Here is a 16,982-nt window from a genome sequence, read left to right as displayed (position 1 = left end):
TTTCAATAAGGCTTAGAAATAATCGGACTGACATTGCAACCTTTCGCGATAGGTAGTCTAGGCCTATCTAGGTTGTGAAATTCTTATTTTTCTTTGTTTAGAACTGATCGTGTTACCTTAAATTGGACGACGCCCACAACTGGTCTACTAAAACAAAGACTTAGACTTTGTTACGTTTGCTTATACATTTAAATATGCAATAAACAACCATTAAATGTAAAACATAACAGCATTATGACAAAAAAATAATCTGTTGCATTTATTGGAAAATAACAATTAGAGTTTTACAGTATCCAATCACTCGAAAGGTGATTTCTAGTATACAAAACCCTAACAATCTCCCACTTATACTCAAAACATCTTTCGAGTATACAAAATGGTAGTGCACACGTCTAAAATTTCTCCCACTTATACTGAAAGTGAGTTGAGGTCTTGAATGAGTCGAACTCCCATCCCTTCAACGTTGCACTCGAACGGTTTCACCGCCAAAGCCTTTGTAAAAGGATCTGCCAGGTTGTTCTTTGACGCAATCTTGATCACTTGTATGTCTCCTCTCTGCACTATATCCTTGATGATATGATACTTCTGCTCTATGTGTTTGCTCGCTTTGTGAGCTCTTGGTTCTTTCGAGTTTGCCATAGCACCAGAATTGTCACAATAAATGGTGATGCTCTTGGGAAGATTCGAAACCACACCTAAATCCATAAGGAAGTTCTTGAACCATACAACCTCTTTTGCAGCCTCCGAAGCGGCCACATACTCGGCTTCCATGGTAGAGTCCGCGATGCATTTCTGCTTTACACTCTTCCAAATTACGGCTCCACCTCCTAAGGTGAACACATATCCTGAAGTAGATTTTCTCGAGTCCTGATCAGCTTGAAAGTCTGAGTCAGTATATCCCAAAGGACAGAGCTTGACTGCATTGTAGACTAGAGGATAGTCCTTAGTCCGTTTAAGGTACTTGAGTATGTTCTTTATGGCAGTCCAATGTCCTTGGCCCAGATTCGACTGATATCTTGCCACCATGCCAACAGCAAAGCAAATATCAGGTCTAGTACAAAGCATAGCATACATGAGACTTCCAACTGCCGAAGCATATGGAATCCTTCTCATTGCTTGTATCTCAGACGGCGTTTTAGGGCACATCTCTTGAGATAAATGGATGTCGTGTCTACAAGGTAAGAAACCTTTCTTGGCGTCCTGCATGCTAAAACGACTAAGTACTGTGTTGATGTAAGGTTCTTGAGATAAGCACAACATCTTCTTTTCTCGATTCTGAAGAACCTTGATCCCGAGGATGTGTCCCGCGTCTCCCATATCCTTCATCTCGAACTGGTTCGACAACCATGTTCGTACTGATGACAACATCTTTTTATTATTTCCAATTAGAAGAATGTCATCTACATATAAAACTAAGAACACCACATTCCCCTTATCAACTTTCTTATACACGCAACTTTCACTTGGACACTTTTCGAATCCAAACTTGCGAACAGTTTGATCGAAACATTGGTTCCACGATCTAGATGCTTGCTTGAGGCCATAAATGGCCTTCTTAAGCTTCCAAACCATGTGTTCTTTGCCCTTTATGGCATATCCTTCGGGTTGTTCCATGTAGATGGTCTCCTCAAGACCGCCGTTTAGAAACGCAGTCTTAACGTCCATCTGCCATACATCCCAATCCATATAAGCTGCAATAAACAATAGTATCCGGATCGATTTGAGCATGGCCACTGGGGAGAAGGTCTCGTCATAATCGACGCCTTCCTTTTGGGTATACCCCTTGGCCACTAGTCTTGCCTTAAAGACTTAAACTCGTCCATCGGGTCCACGTTTACGTTTATATATCCACTTGCTCCCAATGGCAGTACAGCCTTCGGGTAGGACGGACAAATCGTAGACGTCTTTATCTATCATAGATTGTAGTTCCGAATCCATTGCTTTCACCCATTCGCAATGATCGACATCTGCCTGCGCCTCCGCAAAGTTCCAGGGATCTAATACATTGCTGTCCGAGGAGTGATCCATAGATTCTCCCAAACCAATGTATCTATCAGGCTCATGCAAGACACTCCCACTGCGGCACGACACTACAATATTTTGAGTAGAAGTTGAAGTTTCGGGAATTGTTTGTACACTTGGTACTCGTTCTTGGTTAATGGAACTTGTGACAGAAGTTATCTCATCAAGAGCCACTTCACTGTTGGGTTTATGATTCATTACATAGTCTTCCTCTAAGAATGTCGCGTGAGTACTCACAATGACCTTCTTGTCTCAGAGACTAAAGAATTCATAACCTTTCGTCCCTTTGGGGTATCCTATAAACAAACATACCTCCGTCCTTGATCCTAGCTTAGTTGGATCCTTTTTCCAATACATGAGCCGGGCAACCCCAAATCTTGAGATGTGCTAGATTGGGCTTGCGCCCAGTCCACAACTCATAAGGAGTAGTAGGTACGAATTTTAATGGTAAATTGTCTAAAATATGGCTTGCAGAAAGCAAGACATGTCCCCAAAACGAAATAGGCAGACGTGCATAACTCATCATCGATCGAACCATATTTAACAAGGTCATGTTCCTTCTTTCAGCCACGTTGTTCTGCTGGGGCGTGCCCGGCGCAGTCAGTTGGGATTCAATTCCCGACTCCGATAAGTAGTCCAAAAATTCGGCACTAAGGTATTCGCCTCCACGATCAGATCGTAGACTTTTGATATTCTTTCCATGATGCTTCTCCACAAGAGTCTTAAAGTCTTTAAACTTGTCAAAAGACTCTGACTTGTGACGCATCAAATAGACATATCCAATTTTCGAGAAGTTATCAATAAATGTGATGAAGTATCGAAAACCACCTCTTGCCTCCGTAGACATTGGTCCACATACATCGGAATGAACGAGCTCAAGTACTTCCTTGGCCTTATTGCCCTTAGCCTTAAAAGGCCTCTTGGTCATCTTGCCTTCTAAGCATGACTCACACTTATGAAAAGGTTCCTCCTCCAGACCTTTGATAAGATCTTGTTGAACAAGAGAATGGATCCTCCTTTCATTTGCATGACCAAGTCTAAGGTGCCATAAGTATGTTTCGTTCATTGAACTTGAAGGTTCCTTTCGTTTCTTTGAAATTTTCGATGTTGTATTGAGTTCTGATTTGCAATTATTAAATTATGTAGAAATGATTGTGTACAGATCGTTTTCCGTGATACCACGACAGATATAAGAACCATCTTTCTTAATAACGCAGATGTCATTAAAAGAAATCGAATATCCATCATAAACCAATTTAGAAACTGAAATTAAATTTCTTCTAAAAGAAGGTATCAACAAAACATTATTTAAAATCAAAAATCTATCACTACTAAAACGTAAATAAATGTCTCCCACTGCAACGGCCACCACTTTGGTAGCGTCTCCCAGCTGGACTTCGATCTCACGATCATGTAGCCGTCTTGTCACCTGCATTAAGTCAGGATCAAAACAAATATGATCAGTGGCTCCTGTGTCAATAACCCAAGTGCAAGTAGATGTCAAAGTCAAACATGACTCAACTACTAAAGCTTGGTGCATACCTGTAGCCTTGCCCCTTTTAGGATAGTCTGGCTTCCAATGCCCCTTTTCTCCACACTTGAAACACTTCCCCGAGGGCTTCTTGTTTGCCCTTTTCTTCTTCTTTCCCTTAGCCACTTTGCCCGATTCTGAGTTCGGTGCCTTCCTTTTTCCTTTGCTAGGTTGAAGCCAGAGGAACGAGGTGCCGAAGTCATCATGGCAGCCTTAGCCTGGACCATAAGGTCCTCTGCTGACTGAAGTTCAGTCAATAGTTCTGCCAAGGTGTAATTCCTTTTGTTCATCTCAAAGTTGAGCTTGAACTGCTGGAAGCTAGGGGGAAGACTTTGAAGGATGGTTGTTACATGGGACTCGGGATCGATCGTCCCTCCCAACACCTCAATCTGGTTGAGGTGGCCCATCATCTCGATGACATGGTCCCTCACAGTCAAGCCCTCCTTCATTGTCTTCGACATGATACTCCGAAAGGCTTGAGACTTAGCCGTTCGATTCTGAGTACCAAAAAGATTCTTGAGATTCTGCATAATTTTAGTGGCAGTTTTCATGGCAGAATGCTGATGCTTGAGTACTGAAGACATAAATGCCAGCATGTAGCACTTAGCCATCTCATTCGCCTTATGCCACTTTCTATGTGCATCTCTAAGTCCTACCGCAGCGTTAGCCGCCGGTACTGGAGGTCGCGGGGTTGTGAGCACAAAGTTGTACTCTTCAGCTGTAAGAACGATGTCCAAATTTTGTTTCCATTCTATGTAATTTTGGCCCTCGAGTTTGTTTTCTTTGAGAATTGTAGAAAGAGGATTGAACGACATTGTGATGATTTGAATTGCACTGCAAAACAGAGTATTTTACTATTTGTCATAAACTTATGTAAGAGATTTGATTAGATTAACTATAAAACTTTTCAAAATCTTACAACTGTAAAATTAAAGTTTTGTACCCTCCAGAGGAAGTCAATACGCATTAAAATCTTACAATATTACTGGTCACAACACCGACGAATAGTCCAGAGACCACAGAGTGGCATGGCCGCCTAATGTTGCCTAAGCAAGACCACTGAATTTAGCATTACAAAATCTCATTTCTACAACACACTCTCATAACAATGCTTATGTGCTGCTAACAAGATCAAGCTATCTCATAAATCCTGTGTGAACTTCTGAATCTCGTAGTTTCTTAGGATTATTGTCCCCACAGAGCAGGTGACGATAATATTGGAAACCACATTCTAGTTCATACCATTTATATTTGAGAAGTTCGCCATATGAACTTGCTATTTCTTAGGATTATTGTCTCCACAGTGCAGGTGACGATAATATTAGAAAAAAAGCTTCATAAATTGCAGACCAATTGGTGGAGACCATACGCAAACGTTGAGTTCGTAATTATAGCTTAGATATTTGGGTTATGGTTTTTTGTTAATTATCCTTAACCTTAGGGCAGAGAAAAGCTTGATTAAATTCTGTTGGTATTTAATTTGCTGGATAATTAAATCTTTAGTATAATGTTGTTATCTTCCTTCAGGAAACTGTTTTTCTAGAATTTAATTCTTATGCATGTCTACTATAAGGTATATCTAAAATAAACAAATTATTTAATCCTTAATAAGACATGAAAAATAAATTCAAATTATTTCCTTGTTCAAGATTAGGAAGAGATATTTCATTATTTAATGTATTCATACATATCTATCCTTTTTAGGATCTTAGATATATAAATATTAGGAAACTATAAATTATTCTCATCTATATCATCTAGGAATCAAAATAATATTATTTATTTCCATAGATATAGAAAATAATAAAAATATTCCTTAAGTTTAGATAAATATTAGGGAACTATTAAATTATTCTCATCCATATCATCTAGGAATTAAAATAATATTATTTATTTCCATAGATATAGAAAATAATAAAAATATTCCTAAAATCTAGGCAAATCTTCCAAAAAGATTTTATTTCCATTAAATAATACTCCCTCCGTCCCGGATTAGGAGTCACTTATTGTTATGGCTCGGGTTTTAAGAAAGAGTTGAAGTGTGTAATAAATGAAGTGAGATGGTGGAGTGTGTAATAAATGAAGTGAGATGGTAGAGTGTGTAATAAATGAAGTGAGTTGGTTGAAGGTGAGTCCCTTTTGACTTTTTGGAGTGTGTAATAAATGAAGTGAGATGGTAGAGTGTGTAATTAAATGTTTGATTTTTATTTTGGTTTATTTTAATGTAGAGAATGGCATTTTTATGTAATTTTGATGAAGAATGGGGTAAAATTGTATGACCATATATGGAAAATTCTATATGTGACTCTTAAACTGGGACGGACTTTTATGGCAAAAAGTGACTCTTAATCTGGGACGGAGGGAGTAATATTTTAATGATATCTTTTAATAAAATAATTAAATAATCATTCATCGTTATCTCATCGTACGAGGTTCGCACGAACGATGAACGACGAAGATCCGACGAGTTCGTCGTCGAATCATGACGCACGCAGCGTCTCGGCCACCGGCGCGCAGGTGGCGCGCCAGTGTCTCGGCCCATCGAGCCATCGGGTGTCGCTGCGTCTCGGCCAGCGGCGAGCGCCCGTCTCGGTCTTGTCGACCGTCGGGTGCCGACGCGTCTCGGCCAACTGCGAGCGCCCGTTGCCGACGCTTCTCGGCCATCTCGACACATCGGCTGATGCGATCCTCGGCCAGCAGCGCGCACGACGGTGGCGCTGCTCTCGGCCAGTTGCTGTCGCCCGTCTCGGCCTATCCGAGCGACGATGCACCCATCCCAGCGGCACACGACGCGCGACTCGGCGCGTCCGTCTCGGAACTTCCGCCTAGGGTTGGAGTTCCCTCGCGTCTCGATGTCTCGGCCGGTTCTCGGTCGAACTGCCGCACCACGCCAGCATCCATGACGATCTTGACGCGGGTGCGTCTGGGGCGTGCGATCTTTCCTGCGACGCGCACGATCCTCGCTCGTCCGCGCGTCGCCACGTGATCGTGGCTCCCTGGCTCCCACTGTCTCGACATCCCTACCTCGATCGCGCGTGGTGCGATCCGTCTCGGCGTGAGCGCTGAAGAATTGCACGTCTCGTACGATCGAGCAATTCAAGTTCTTTGATTCGATAGTTCTTGAGTTCATCATGCATATTAAGTTAAACAAAACACCAAGAACATGCTTCGCAATCAAATTGGACATGCATACATGAATTTCGCGAAATTTAAATCCAAATAATCAGAGCCAAAGACTGACTCTGATACCAATTGAAGGGGTTGGCAGCGGAAGCGTGCATTGATTTACAGATCACATAAATTTGATCTATTTAGCAGATTATTTAGACAAATTCTATTCGCGTAATTATCATATGTATCATGCTCATAACTTGAATTAAAACATGCTTTAGCATATAAAATCCCTAAAACATGCTTATTACAGAATTAACCAATTTACCTTGTTGATTCAATCAAGAATCGATGATGGCTTGCGTCTTCTCCACGTGAAGATCTTCAGTACTCGACCTCGAACCTTCTGACTGGTGTCCCGGACTATACGCTGATATTTGTGTGGGCAAATTTCACCAACATACTAGGACTTGAATAACGAAGACAGAACTCAGCCAATATACCTAGATCGTTGGGTGACGAAAATCCTGCACCTTTGGTAAGTCAAAGTAGTAGATACTCAATATCGTATGCTCAATGCTAACGTATATTGATTAAGAAATTAATTATCAAGACCTCGTCTTTCAGTAGATAGCATAAAGACTCGTCTTGCTGTTAGATCCATTTAGTGCTATACCACACCAACGTCATCTTATTTTAATCAGGCTTAGAAATAATCGGACTGATATTGCAACCTTTCGCGATAGGTAGTCTAGGCCTATCTAGGTTGTGAAATTTTTATTTTTCTTTGTTTAGAACTGACCGTGTTACCTTAAATTGGACGACGCCCACAACCAGTCTACTAAAACAAAGACTTAGACTTTGTTATGTTTGCTTATACATTTAAATATGCAATAAACAACCATTAAATGTAAAACATAACAACATTATGACAAAAAAAATAATCTGTTGCATTTATTGGAAAATAACAATTAGAGTTTTACAGTATCCAATCACTCGAAATATGATTTCTAGTATACAAAACCCTAACAGGCATTGACGCTGATATCCAGCTTAGCGGGTCCTGACTACTATTATTCTCCCCCTGACTACTAAGGCGGGTACAGAAGTATTCGGTTTACAGGAAATTGCAATTCATTGTGACAAACATCCGATTGGTTTTAGGATCAAGACACCTATACCCTTTTTGGTTTACCCCATATCCCACGAAGACACACTTAATTGCTCATGGAGAGAGTTTGGTCCATTCATGATTTGGGGTATGAACAAAAGCGGAGCACCAAAAAACTCGCGGTTCAAGAGTTAAAGGTGGTGGAATTTTAGTGAAGGAGGATAGGGCTTGGAGCGGTGTTTGATGTTTGAGGATACTTGTGGGTAACCTGTTTAGAAGATAGGCAGAGGTAGCAATAGCTTCGGGCCAGAAGTGGTTAGGAGCTTTTGACTCAATGAGCATAGAGCGGGTCATTTCAAGGAGGGAACGGTTTTTTTCTTTCGGCTACACCATTTTGTTCGGGAGTATAGGCACAACTAGTTTGATGAATTAGGCCATTTTCTTGATAAAACTGTTTCATGGCAGAATTAACGAATTCCCTCCCATTATGTGATCTCAAGATTTTTATAGAGTGTTGGTACTGGGTTTTGATAAGGTTAAAAAAATGTGAAAATGTGTATAAACTTCAGATTTTTGCTTCATAATATATACCCAAGTCATGCGGGTGCAATCATCTACAAAAACTAAGTAGTATCTCTAAGACCATGTCCCCCAGTAAAAGGTGCATGCCCCCAAACATCAGAGTGAATTAAGGAAAACGGAAAATCAACACGAGTATTATTTAAAGGATAAGAGGTTCGGTGGCTTTTGGCCAAAAAACAGGTTTCACAATACTCATCATGTTTAGAAACGAAATCTGGAAATAATAGTTTTAAGTAACCGGTAGACGGATGTCCCAAGCGCCGATGCCAAAGCCAAGCTTTCCTATCGGCAGACCCGTTAGTTAGCATGGCGGCCCCTTCTTTAGCTATCTCATCTACATAGTACAATCCATCACGTTCAGTGCCGCGTCCAATTATATCCTGCAGCAGACAAAAGTGTGGTTGCATCAGTAAGGTGCAGTTTAATTCCTTTGTGACATGACTAATAGACAACAATTTGTGAGACATCGAAGGAATGTAGAGGCAATTAGATAATTGAAGATTAGATGATATTTTCACAGTTCCTGCCCCTTCCACTTTTGTAAACTCCCCATTAGCTGTCTGAATATGAGATTTCTGAGGCTTATGAATCCCTGTAAGATCTGAAGCATCATAAGTTATGGTATCTGTTGCCCCACAATCAAATATCCATCTATCGTTTTTCTCTTGTTCACGAGACACTTTACACGCAATTCAAAAGTTTTCTAGGGGTTGAAACCTATTTTTACACACAATTTAGGCACTTTCAGAGATATTACATAATTTGGGGTCAGATTTGGAAGAAATAAGAATTCGGGGTTCTTTGGGCAATAAGTGGGGTACATAATGTAATTTATCGGAGACATGGGGTACATAATGTAACTTACCTTCACCCGCCGTCGACCCTCCTCCAAATTCCGCCTCACTCCAGTCTGTTATCACTGTCCCTCCGGCGAAATTGGCGGTGCCGGTGCGAGTCCATGGTTGTGCAGTCCCGATTGTAGTGGTTCCCCTATCGCCTCCCCGAGTTTGAGTGACTTCCCTGTTGCCCTCAGTGGTGGCGTGAGGGAAGCCTCCTCCATCTCCTCCGACGGCTGCAGCCGCGTAACCGCCGTGGTTCCAGGGTGTGCGGGCAGGCGGTGGTGCGGTTGGGTTTTTGCCGTGTTTCTCCTCCCACCAATCGGGAAATCCGATCAATTCGAAGCACGAATCCTTTGTGTGTTTCTTCTTCTTGCAATAGGAACAAACCAGCTTCGATTTGTCCTCGTCGTTACTTCACCGGTTCTAGCTGCCTCCACCTCGATTGCCGCCGCTAGACTGGTTTGCCCCTCCTCGGACGATGAGTCCAGCCTCGATGTCATCCATCGTGGTCGCGGTCCCTGACTGCAATACTTGAGATCGTGTTTCTTCTTGCTTGATCAGGTTATACGCAAGATCGACCGAGGGAAGTGGTTCCATCTTGACTATCTCCCTCTTTGTTGATTCGTATTTTCCGTCAATGGCAGTTAGGAAAGTATACAATCTCTGCTCTTGAATCTAATTGTTGTGTATTTCCTTGTCTTCGGGGTACTTCATAGGGTTCATTCGTTTTTGATCTATAGACATCCATAGATCTTGCAGGGTACTCCATACTTCTTCCAATGATTGACTTCCTTGTTTCACCATACTGGCTTTGATGTGCAGGTCGTAAATCTGGAGTTTGTCTCCTCCGCTCCCGTAAGTGACCGCCAATGTATCCCATATGTGCTTGGCCGTTGGTTGCTTCAACACTCGGCTCACCAGCCGTGGTTCGATACGTTGTGTAAGCCATGTGAACACGCAATGATCGGCTTGTTGCCATTGCGGGAAGGCTGGGTCTGTTCGTGGCGAGGCAGGCGGCACTCCGGTTACGTGAGATACCATTCCCCTGCCACTTATGGCCGTCTTCATTAGTACCGCCCATTTGTAGTAGTTGTCTCCGTTTAGCTTGTTACATCCGATGTGGAGAGGTTGTGTATCAATTTTGTACACAACTGGTTTTTCTGGTGGGGTTTTCTGTGGTTTCTGGTTTAGATGTTATCATGGCGAGGCTTCGGCTCATGATCTCGGCAATTTGCCGAGCAATCTCATCCGACTGGGATGGACCTGTTTTTTCGTCATTTTTTGACATGTTTGGGATGTTTTCTACAGATTTTGGCTAAAGGGTCGGGAAAGGTTTAGGGACGATGATGAAATTTTTCTGAGTCCTGCTCTGGTACCATGTTAAACGTAGTAGAAAACATAGTTGAGAATAGTTCTTTAGAATCAGATGATTATTCCATTGTATAGGAGACCCTTTAAATAGGGTGTATGAGACATTATACATGGTAAGGTCCTTAATTACAATATTCTGTCAATCATCTAATTGGAGTAATTGATTCTAATTGCAATCTTTCCTTTCCTAACAATTGATTCTAATTGCAATCTTTCATTTTCTAACAAAACCGATAAGATACTGAACGATTGGTGCAGCAAGCGAGCTTAGAGCATATGCAGCATTCAGGTTCTGTCTCATCCTGGCGGGGGGACGCATTGCAAGCATCCCCTCTCGACGAGCGTCACGCAAAGGAAGAAGGGGCCAAAGGTTGTACCTTCACTAATCGCCCACTTGTGAGTGAGCTTCGTCTTACCCAATTTTAAAATTATAGTATATATTTATAAATAGATGCTTAATTATAAAACATATTTTTAAAATAAAAAATTATAAATTAAAAGCCTAATTTCATTTTTTTCCCGCTTTTTATACATAGTTTTTTTTCATTTTATTGCATTCTTTTTTTTAACTTTTCTTTTTCTAATAGCATGTTTACATGTGAATTTAATTTGAATAATGTTTATATATATAACTTACTATGAACTTTATTTGAATATTAATTAAAATTAATTTGTATTTGAATATTTTATTTTTAGTGAATGTCGTTTATCAGTTAAATTGAAAAATATAATGTAGTTATATTTCATAATAAATAAATTAAAATTGAATAGTGATATTCATAAATAATTAAGGGAGATTCTTGTGGATTGTGTACGCTAGTTCTTGAGTAAAAGAATGTGGTAAATGGTTTGAAGTCCATAAATAAAAATGATGGGTTTAAGGGATGACCTTATTGCTTAAATTTGAAACCAAACATTTTTAAGGTAAAGAGCTTGAATATTCATTGAACTAATTAACCTATGCACTGTAAATAAGGACTAAATAAGTGGCCTAGTTTCTCGTCAAAAAGTTTTGTACGATCACAAATCAAGAAATAAAACAATTAATAAAATTAAATAATGGAATTAAGTTGAATTGGGTGAAGACAGGAATTTAGATAACCGAAACTTTCTCGTCAAAAAGTTTTGTACGATCACAAATCAAGAAATAAAACAATTAATAAAATTAAATAATGGAATTAAGTTGAATTGGGTGAAGACGGGAATTTAGATAACCGAAACCTTCACCAAATCGTGGGAAAAAAATGTTAAGGGCATGCTGAAACGTGTTGTCTGTCGTGTGAGCGTGTGTATGATAAATTCCTAGATTGAGCGGCCAAGTCCATTGAATCCACTAAACACTAGGTCTAGGAACTCAAGGCGATACGGAAGACTCTGGCTATGAACACACAACTCTTGCGTTTCAAAGATCCATCAACCCGTTATACTATAGACTAGTATAGGGAAGCAAGGGGTCGATCCCACGAAGATGGACGCGCAAGAAAACATCTAGAGATTTTCGGTTAGAAAACGGCTGCTGCCACACAAACTTTGGTTGAGGTATTCTACTTCTAGACCTAGGCACGAAATTAGACACTAGACCTAGTAAACTGAAAACAACATGCTTAGAACTACGGAATTTTAAACCTACTTCCTGGATAGAGCAAACGATTACCAACTATAGTTAAACAGAACACAACTAAGAACGGGGGACCAACTTCCAGAAATATCAAATACGGAATTAAAGCTGCGACTAACTAACAAAGCATCCAACTGACAACGACGTGCATCACATCAACTAAATCAAACACGAATATGGAGAAAACAGAGCATATACCGAGATTCAAACAAAATGTAAAAGTTCGGACTTCGGAAACTTGCAAACAACCGGAAATAGAACAGATCTACGTATACTAGGCGGAATGAAATGAAAACACAAAAGTTAGGCATAAGTCTCAATCACTCTTCAGATCCAACGTCGGAAACTCAATCCACTCCGGATCCAAGCCTTCCGAACCCAAACAACTACCAACATCAACTCCATGGTTCCCGATTCACCCAGATCTACTTCGATCAACACCAGATCCCAGCAATTTCACCAAACTCGTCAACCAACACAAAACTCAAACATCCAACTCAGCACTACAACAAACGCAAATAATGAACACCCATAATCGAAATCAGCAGAACTCGTTAATGGCGGAAAACAGAAATTTCATAAACTAAAGCAATTCGACAGTAAACAGGGCCGAGCTCCGAACGACGAAGCTCGGTGAAATTCACGACAGGAAACTAAAATGAAAGCGATTTAAATTGTTTCTTCGCCCTCCACGAGGACGGTGTTACTCCGACGACTAACTAGCAACCAGTGACCCAGAACTGCCCTACAAATTCCCCATCAGAACCCAAAAAATGTGTAGAAGTGAAATGAGCTGCAAACTAATCTGTTACTGAGGTCCCCACCGAGAGGATCCCTCCAGATTGCATGCTTCCTTCCTTATATAGGTGCGGTAGGATCTTCTAGAAACCTTTGCAGAAATCTCCATTCTGCCCTTCAGCTTCACGATCCCTCCGTCTAGTTGTTTCCTCCGAATTTGCTCACTTATTCACCATAATTGCATGGTCCTTGGATTCCACCTTCTTTGTTCCTCGACCTGGTGAATTCTTCTACACACCTGGCTTAAAACATATGTTAGACCTTATAATTGTATGAATTCACCCCCTAGACCTATGCATGAAATTAGCCTTATCAAACTGCTCACACTTAAACCTTGCTTTTCCTCAAGCATGAGAGACAAGAAAAAGATATAAGGCGAATTTCAGTGCACAGTTCCCATGAATGACTCTACAAACAAGACACGAACAAAACTCCAACTACGAGACCTAGACATACTACAGACTCAAAAAGAAACACTTAAAGAAAAACACAGAAGCATGAACTAGTTTCAATTTTTAGGCCATCGTCCCCACAAGCTTAAGGTCTATCCGATTCGTCTACGGTCTCCAAATCCTCCCCCCCTTTCACTTAAACGGTCTGTCAATTCGTCAAGATAGCCTACTGACTTCCCAATTGTTGGATTCACTCGATCACTCATTCCTCACAAGGGATGTTAGGATCGAATCACTCTTAAGTTAGTGTTATATCACTGATGCATCAGGTCATGAGAGTTTTTCTTTCCTACAGTCCTCCTTTTTACTTCCTGGGTCAAGTTACTATTGTTCCCTTCCCTTAGGAATTTTTTTTCTTTTGCTACCATTTTTTCCCTTTTTTTTTTCTTTTATTTCTTTTCCCCTGGACTTCGTCCAGCTTATACCTCCGATTTTTTTATTTTCTTCCTCCCCTGGACTTCGTCCAGCTTATACCTCCAGACTCTTCTCCCTAAGTGGTGGTCCCCTTTTATACAAGTTAGCTCTAAGTGTATGGCTTATAACTTACATTTATGATGGGGCTTCACAACTAGGTCATCTAATGCATCCTCCATCGTCCTTACGTCATTCAAATCGAATTCAGCTTATTAAGGAAAAAGACCTCAAAGTTGACATGCATCCTATCTTCAATTGCTCTCACTAAGGGAATCTTGCCTTATCATATACACCAGCTCATGCGAACATAAACACAGATCCTAAAAAAACTACAGACTCTTAGACCTAACAGATTATTTACGTGCTTGACACTAAATGCACTAACTGCTCTCCCCCTCCCACATCATTCATGCTTGTCCCCAAGCAATCCCAATGAAGTGGAAACAGGGCAGGTAGTGGCGACAACAAAACAGAGATTACAGACACAAAGAAAACACAAACTTCTCACAATTAGGCCAAGAATTGGGCTAAGTGGGAGAAGATATACACAGAAAACACAAATAACAAACACATGCTATATTAACAAAAACTTCTCACACTTAGACCGAACATCGGGCTAAGTGGGATAAGTGTAACAGACAAAAGCCAAAACATGCGAACAACATCTTCTCACGCTTAGATCCAATATTGGGCTAAGCGTGTGAAGGCACAACACATATATGCAGAATAAGGCATGTTGGGCAAAGAACATAGATAAAACGAAAAGAAAGAAGAAAAGAAAAACAGAAAAGTAAAAGTTACTTGTTCATGGGGGACTTAATTCGGGGACTGGCCCCCGCAGGAGCCAGACTGGGGCGGTACGTAAGGTCGGGTCACCTTTGCTTTCTTTCGTGCCGGCGAATCCGGCTTCTCGTGCTCTGTCTCACTCGGTTGCCTGGTCAATGTCTTCTTCACAGACAGGGACTTTGATGCTGACGGGGCTAGCAAGGGTTTAGACGCGGGTGGGGGACGCTGTAGAGATGAACTTCCTGGCCCAGGGTGGGTGGACACGTGCTGGGTCCAGTAGTCAATATCGCCTGGGGCGCGGAGCAATTCTCCTTCAACCATTTGGTCATCATCATCATCAATTGGACAGCCTCCTTCATCTGACCACTGTGGGTCGACGACATCCCCACCAACTCCTTCATACTACCCCATAGGGCCACCATCTCTTCTCTGACCATCCTGATTTCTGATCTCATCCATCCCACCTCCTTTCTCATCTCCTCAACTTCAATCTTAGCTGTAGATTCGACAGCTTCTGGTTCTCGCTTGACCTGGGGTTCTACTCGGCCGACCTCATAGAAGCACACCTCCTTCTCGTGCATGTACAACAGCCTTTTGTTGAAAAAATAGTCGACGTTAAAGGCTTCTGGGGGCTCACACATAACCACTTCAGGGGCTGACTTGACGATCTTCAGTATTATGTTTCTCTGAATATAAGCCCCTAAAAGATGACAAGTGTACATGTGTCGGGAAGGATTGGCAGTCATTTGGTGGCATGACTGGGCTAACCAGTAGCCTAAATACACTCTTACTCCCGTGGCCATGCACCAAGTAAAGTATAAATCCGTCGTTGTCAAGGCTGAGTTCGCAGTCCCCATGAGATTGTAGCTGATGAAGGTCTGAGCAAATCGGAGTATGCGATTCTCTATATAAAACCCCTTTGAAACACTTGTTTTAAACTGTCCTACCTTTGGGTGGGTGATGAATTCCCAAGCTGGTTGTGGTTTGAAACTGGGTGTAAACTTCGGCGCTCCAACCACCCGATCATTCCATAGCCCTTCATCATCCTCCGTACGCGTAAACAGTCCCATTCGGAGGGACCATTCTTGTATACTCATTTCATACTCCACGATGAATAGGCGGAAAGTGATGGAATTGGCATCCAAGTCCGTGGTTGGTTTCAAACGGAAAGTAGAAAAGAATTCTCGTGCGAAAGCTGTCGGCACCTCTGTTTCACTGTGTTGCAGGAGCCAATCGAACCCGGTCGCATCTATATACTGCCGGAACTCTTCGTCAGAGGCTATTTCTTTCAACTCCTTCTGCACATACCTCTTTCCCGATTTTGCCAACTTACCAGAACTACATCTCTCCTTGTACGTATCAGTTCTCTTGGGGTCTTCAAACTTCTTCATTGCTTCCAGTAGCTGTTTGCTTAGCCAGACTTCTTCTGGCTCAAGTTCAATATCTCCTCGGGCACTTCGATTTCGTCCTCATCAGACTCGCTAGACGAAGGAGGGCCGGCAGGTTCCTTGGCGAAAGGAACCTTAGTTGGGGTCGGGAGCGAAACTTCCTCAGATTTGCTTCCTGCAGTCGTCTTAGCCTTCTTGACCCGGGAAGCAGCAGCTTGCTTTCCCTTCCTTTTCTGTTCGGCCGCCAGACGGCGCTCCTCCTCTTCGTCTGCTTCCCCGTCAGATCCAAGGGTTTCTTTCTCTAGCTCACACTCCGTTCCTAAGACGTGGAATTCCTCTCCTGCGGGCACAGCGAGATCCTCGATCTCCTCTCTCAAATTTCATTTGGCCCGTCTTCTTGCTTCTCTGTCATTGATCGGTACTTCTATAACCACCGGCTGATCGTCCAGTTCTATTACCAATTCCAGCCCGCTCTCCTTGGGCTCTGATCCGTCGTCAGTAATGAGGGCTTCCCCCTCCACAGACAAAATAGGGGTTGCCCCCTCAATGTAAACAGGGGTTTTCTCCTCAGCAACCATTTTCTCAGAAATTAGGGCATCTCCGCCCGATATCCTTTCTGTGGTCTCTTCCCCAACACAATCGTCAGAAATACCAGGGGTTGCCTCCTCCAACTCACCAACAACTGGGGTTTCCCCCTTTCTGACTTCTTCAAACACCACAGTGGTTGCCCCCTCGACTACATCAACACCAGAGATAACAGGGGTTTCCCCCTCAACTAGCGTAACCTGCTCCATCTCCGCAACCAGATTTGTACCGTGTTCCTGTTCTTCGGCCACCGCGATGTTTTTGTCTGGTTCGCCAGTAACTAGTTTGGCTTCTGCATGAGCGGTAGACGGTTGAGAAATCGTTTCCTCTGGGACTTGTGGTGGTGGTGGTGCGGTGGGTGCAGCCTTCCCCAT

At 42.1% G+C, this 16,982-nt stretch overlaps 1 protein-coding gene across 1 annotated transcript; it reads right to left on the bottom strand.

Annotated features, from left to right (window-relative positions):
- Window positions 1-16,046: 16,046 nt before the first annotated feature.
- Window positions 16,047-16,982, bottom strand: LOC121760764. Its single transcript, XM_042156390.1, has 2 exons — window positions 16,482-16,982; window positions 16,047-16,391 (listed from the first exon to the last, which is right to left on the bottom strand). The coding sequence occupies exons 1-2, from the start codon at window positions 16,980-16,982 to the stop codon at window positions 16,047-16,049; spliced, it is 846 nt and encodes a 281-aa protein (XP_042012324.1).

This window comes from Salvia splendens, chromosome 13 (genome assembly GCF_004379255.2).
Source record: "Salvia splendens isolate huo1 chromosome 13, SspV2, whole genome shotgun sequence".
NCBI lineage: Eukaryota > Viridiplantae > Streptophyta > Magnoliopsida > Lamiales > Lamiaceae > Salvia > Salvia splendens.
The sequence above is the reverse complement of the archived record's forward strand: the minus strand, read 5'-3'. Positions and strand labels throughout refer to the sequence as shown.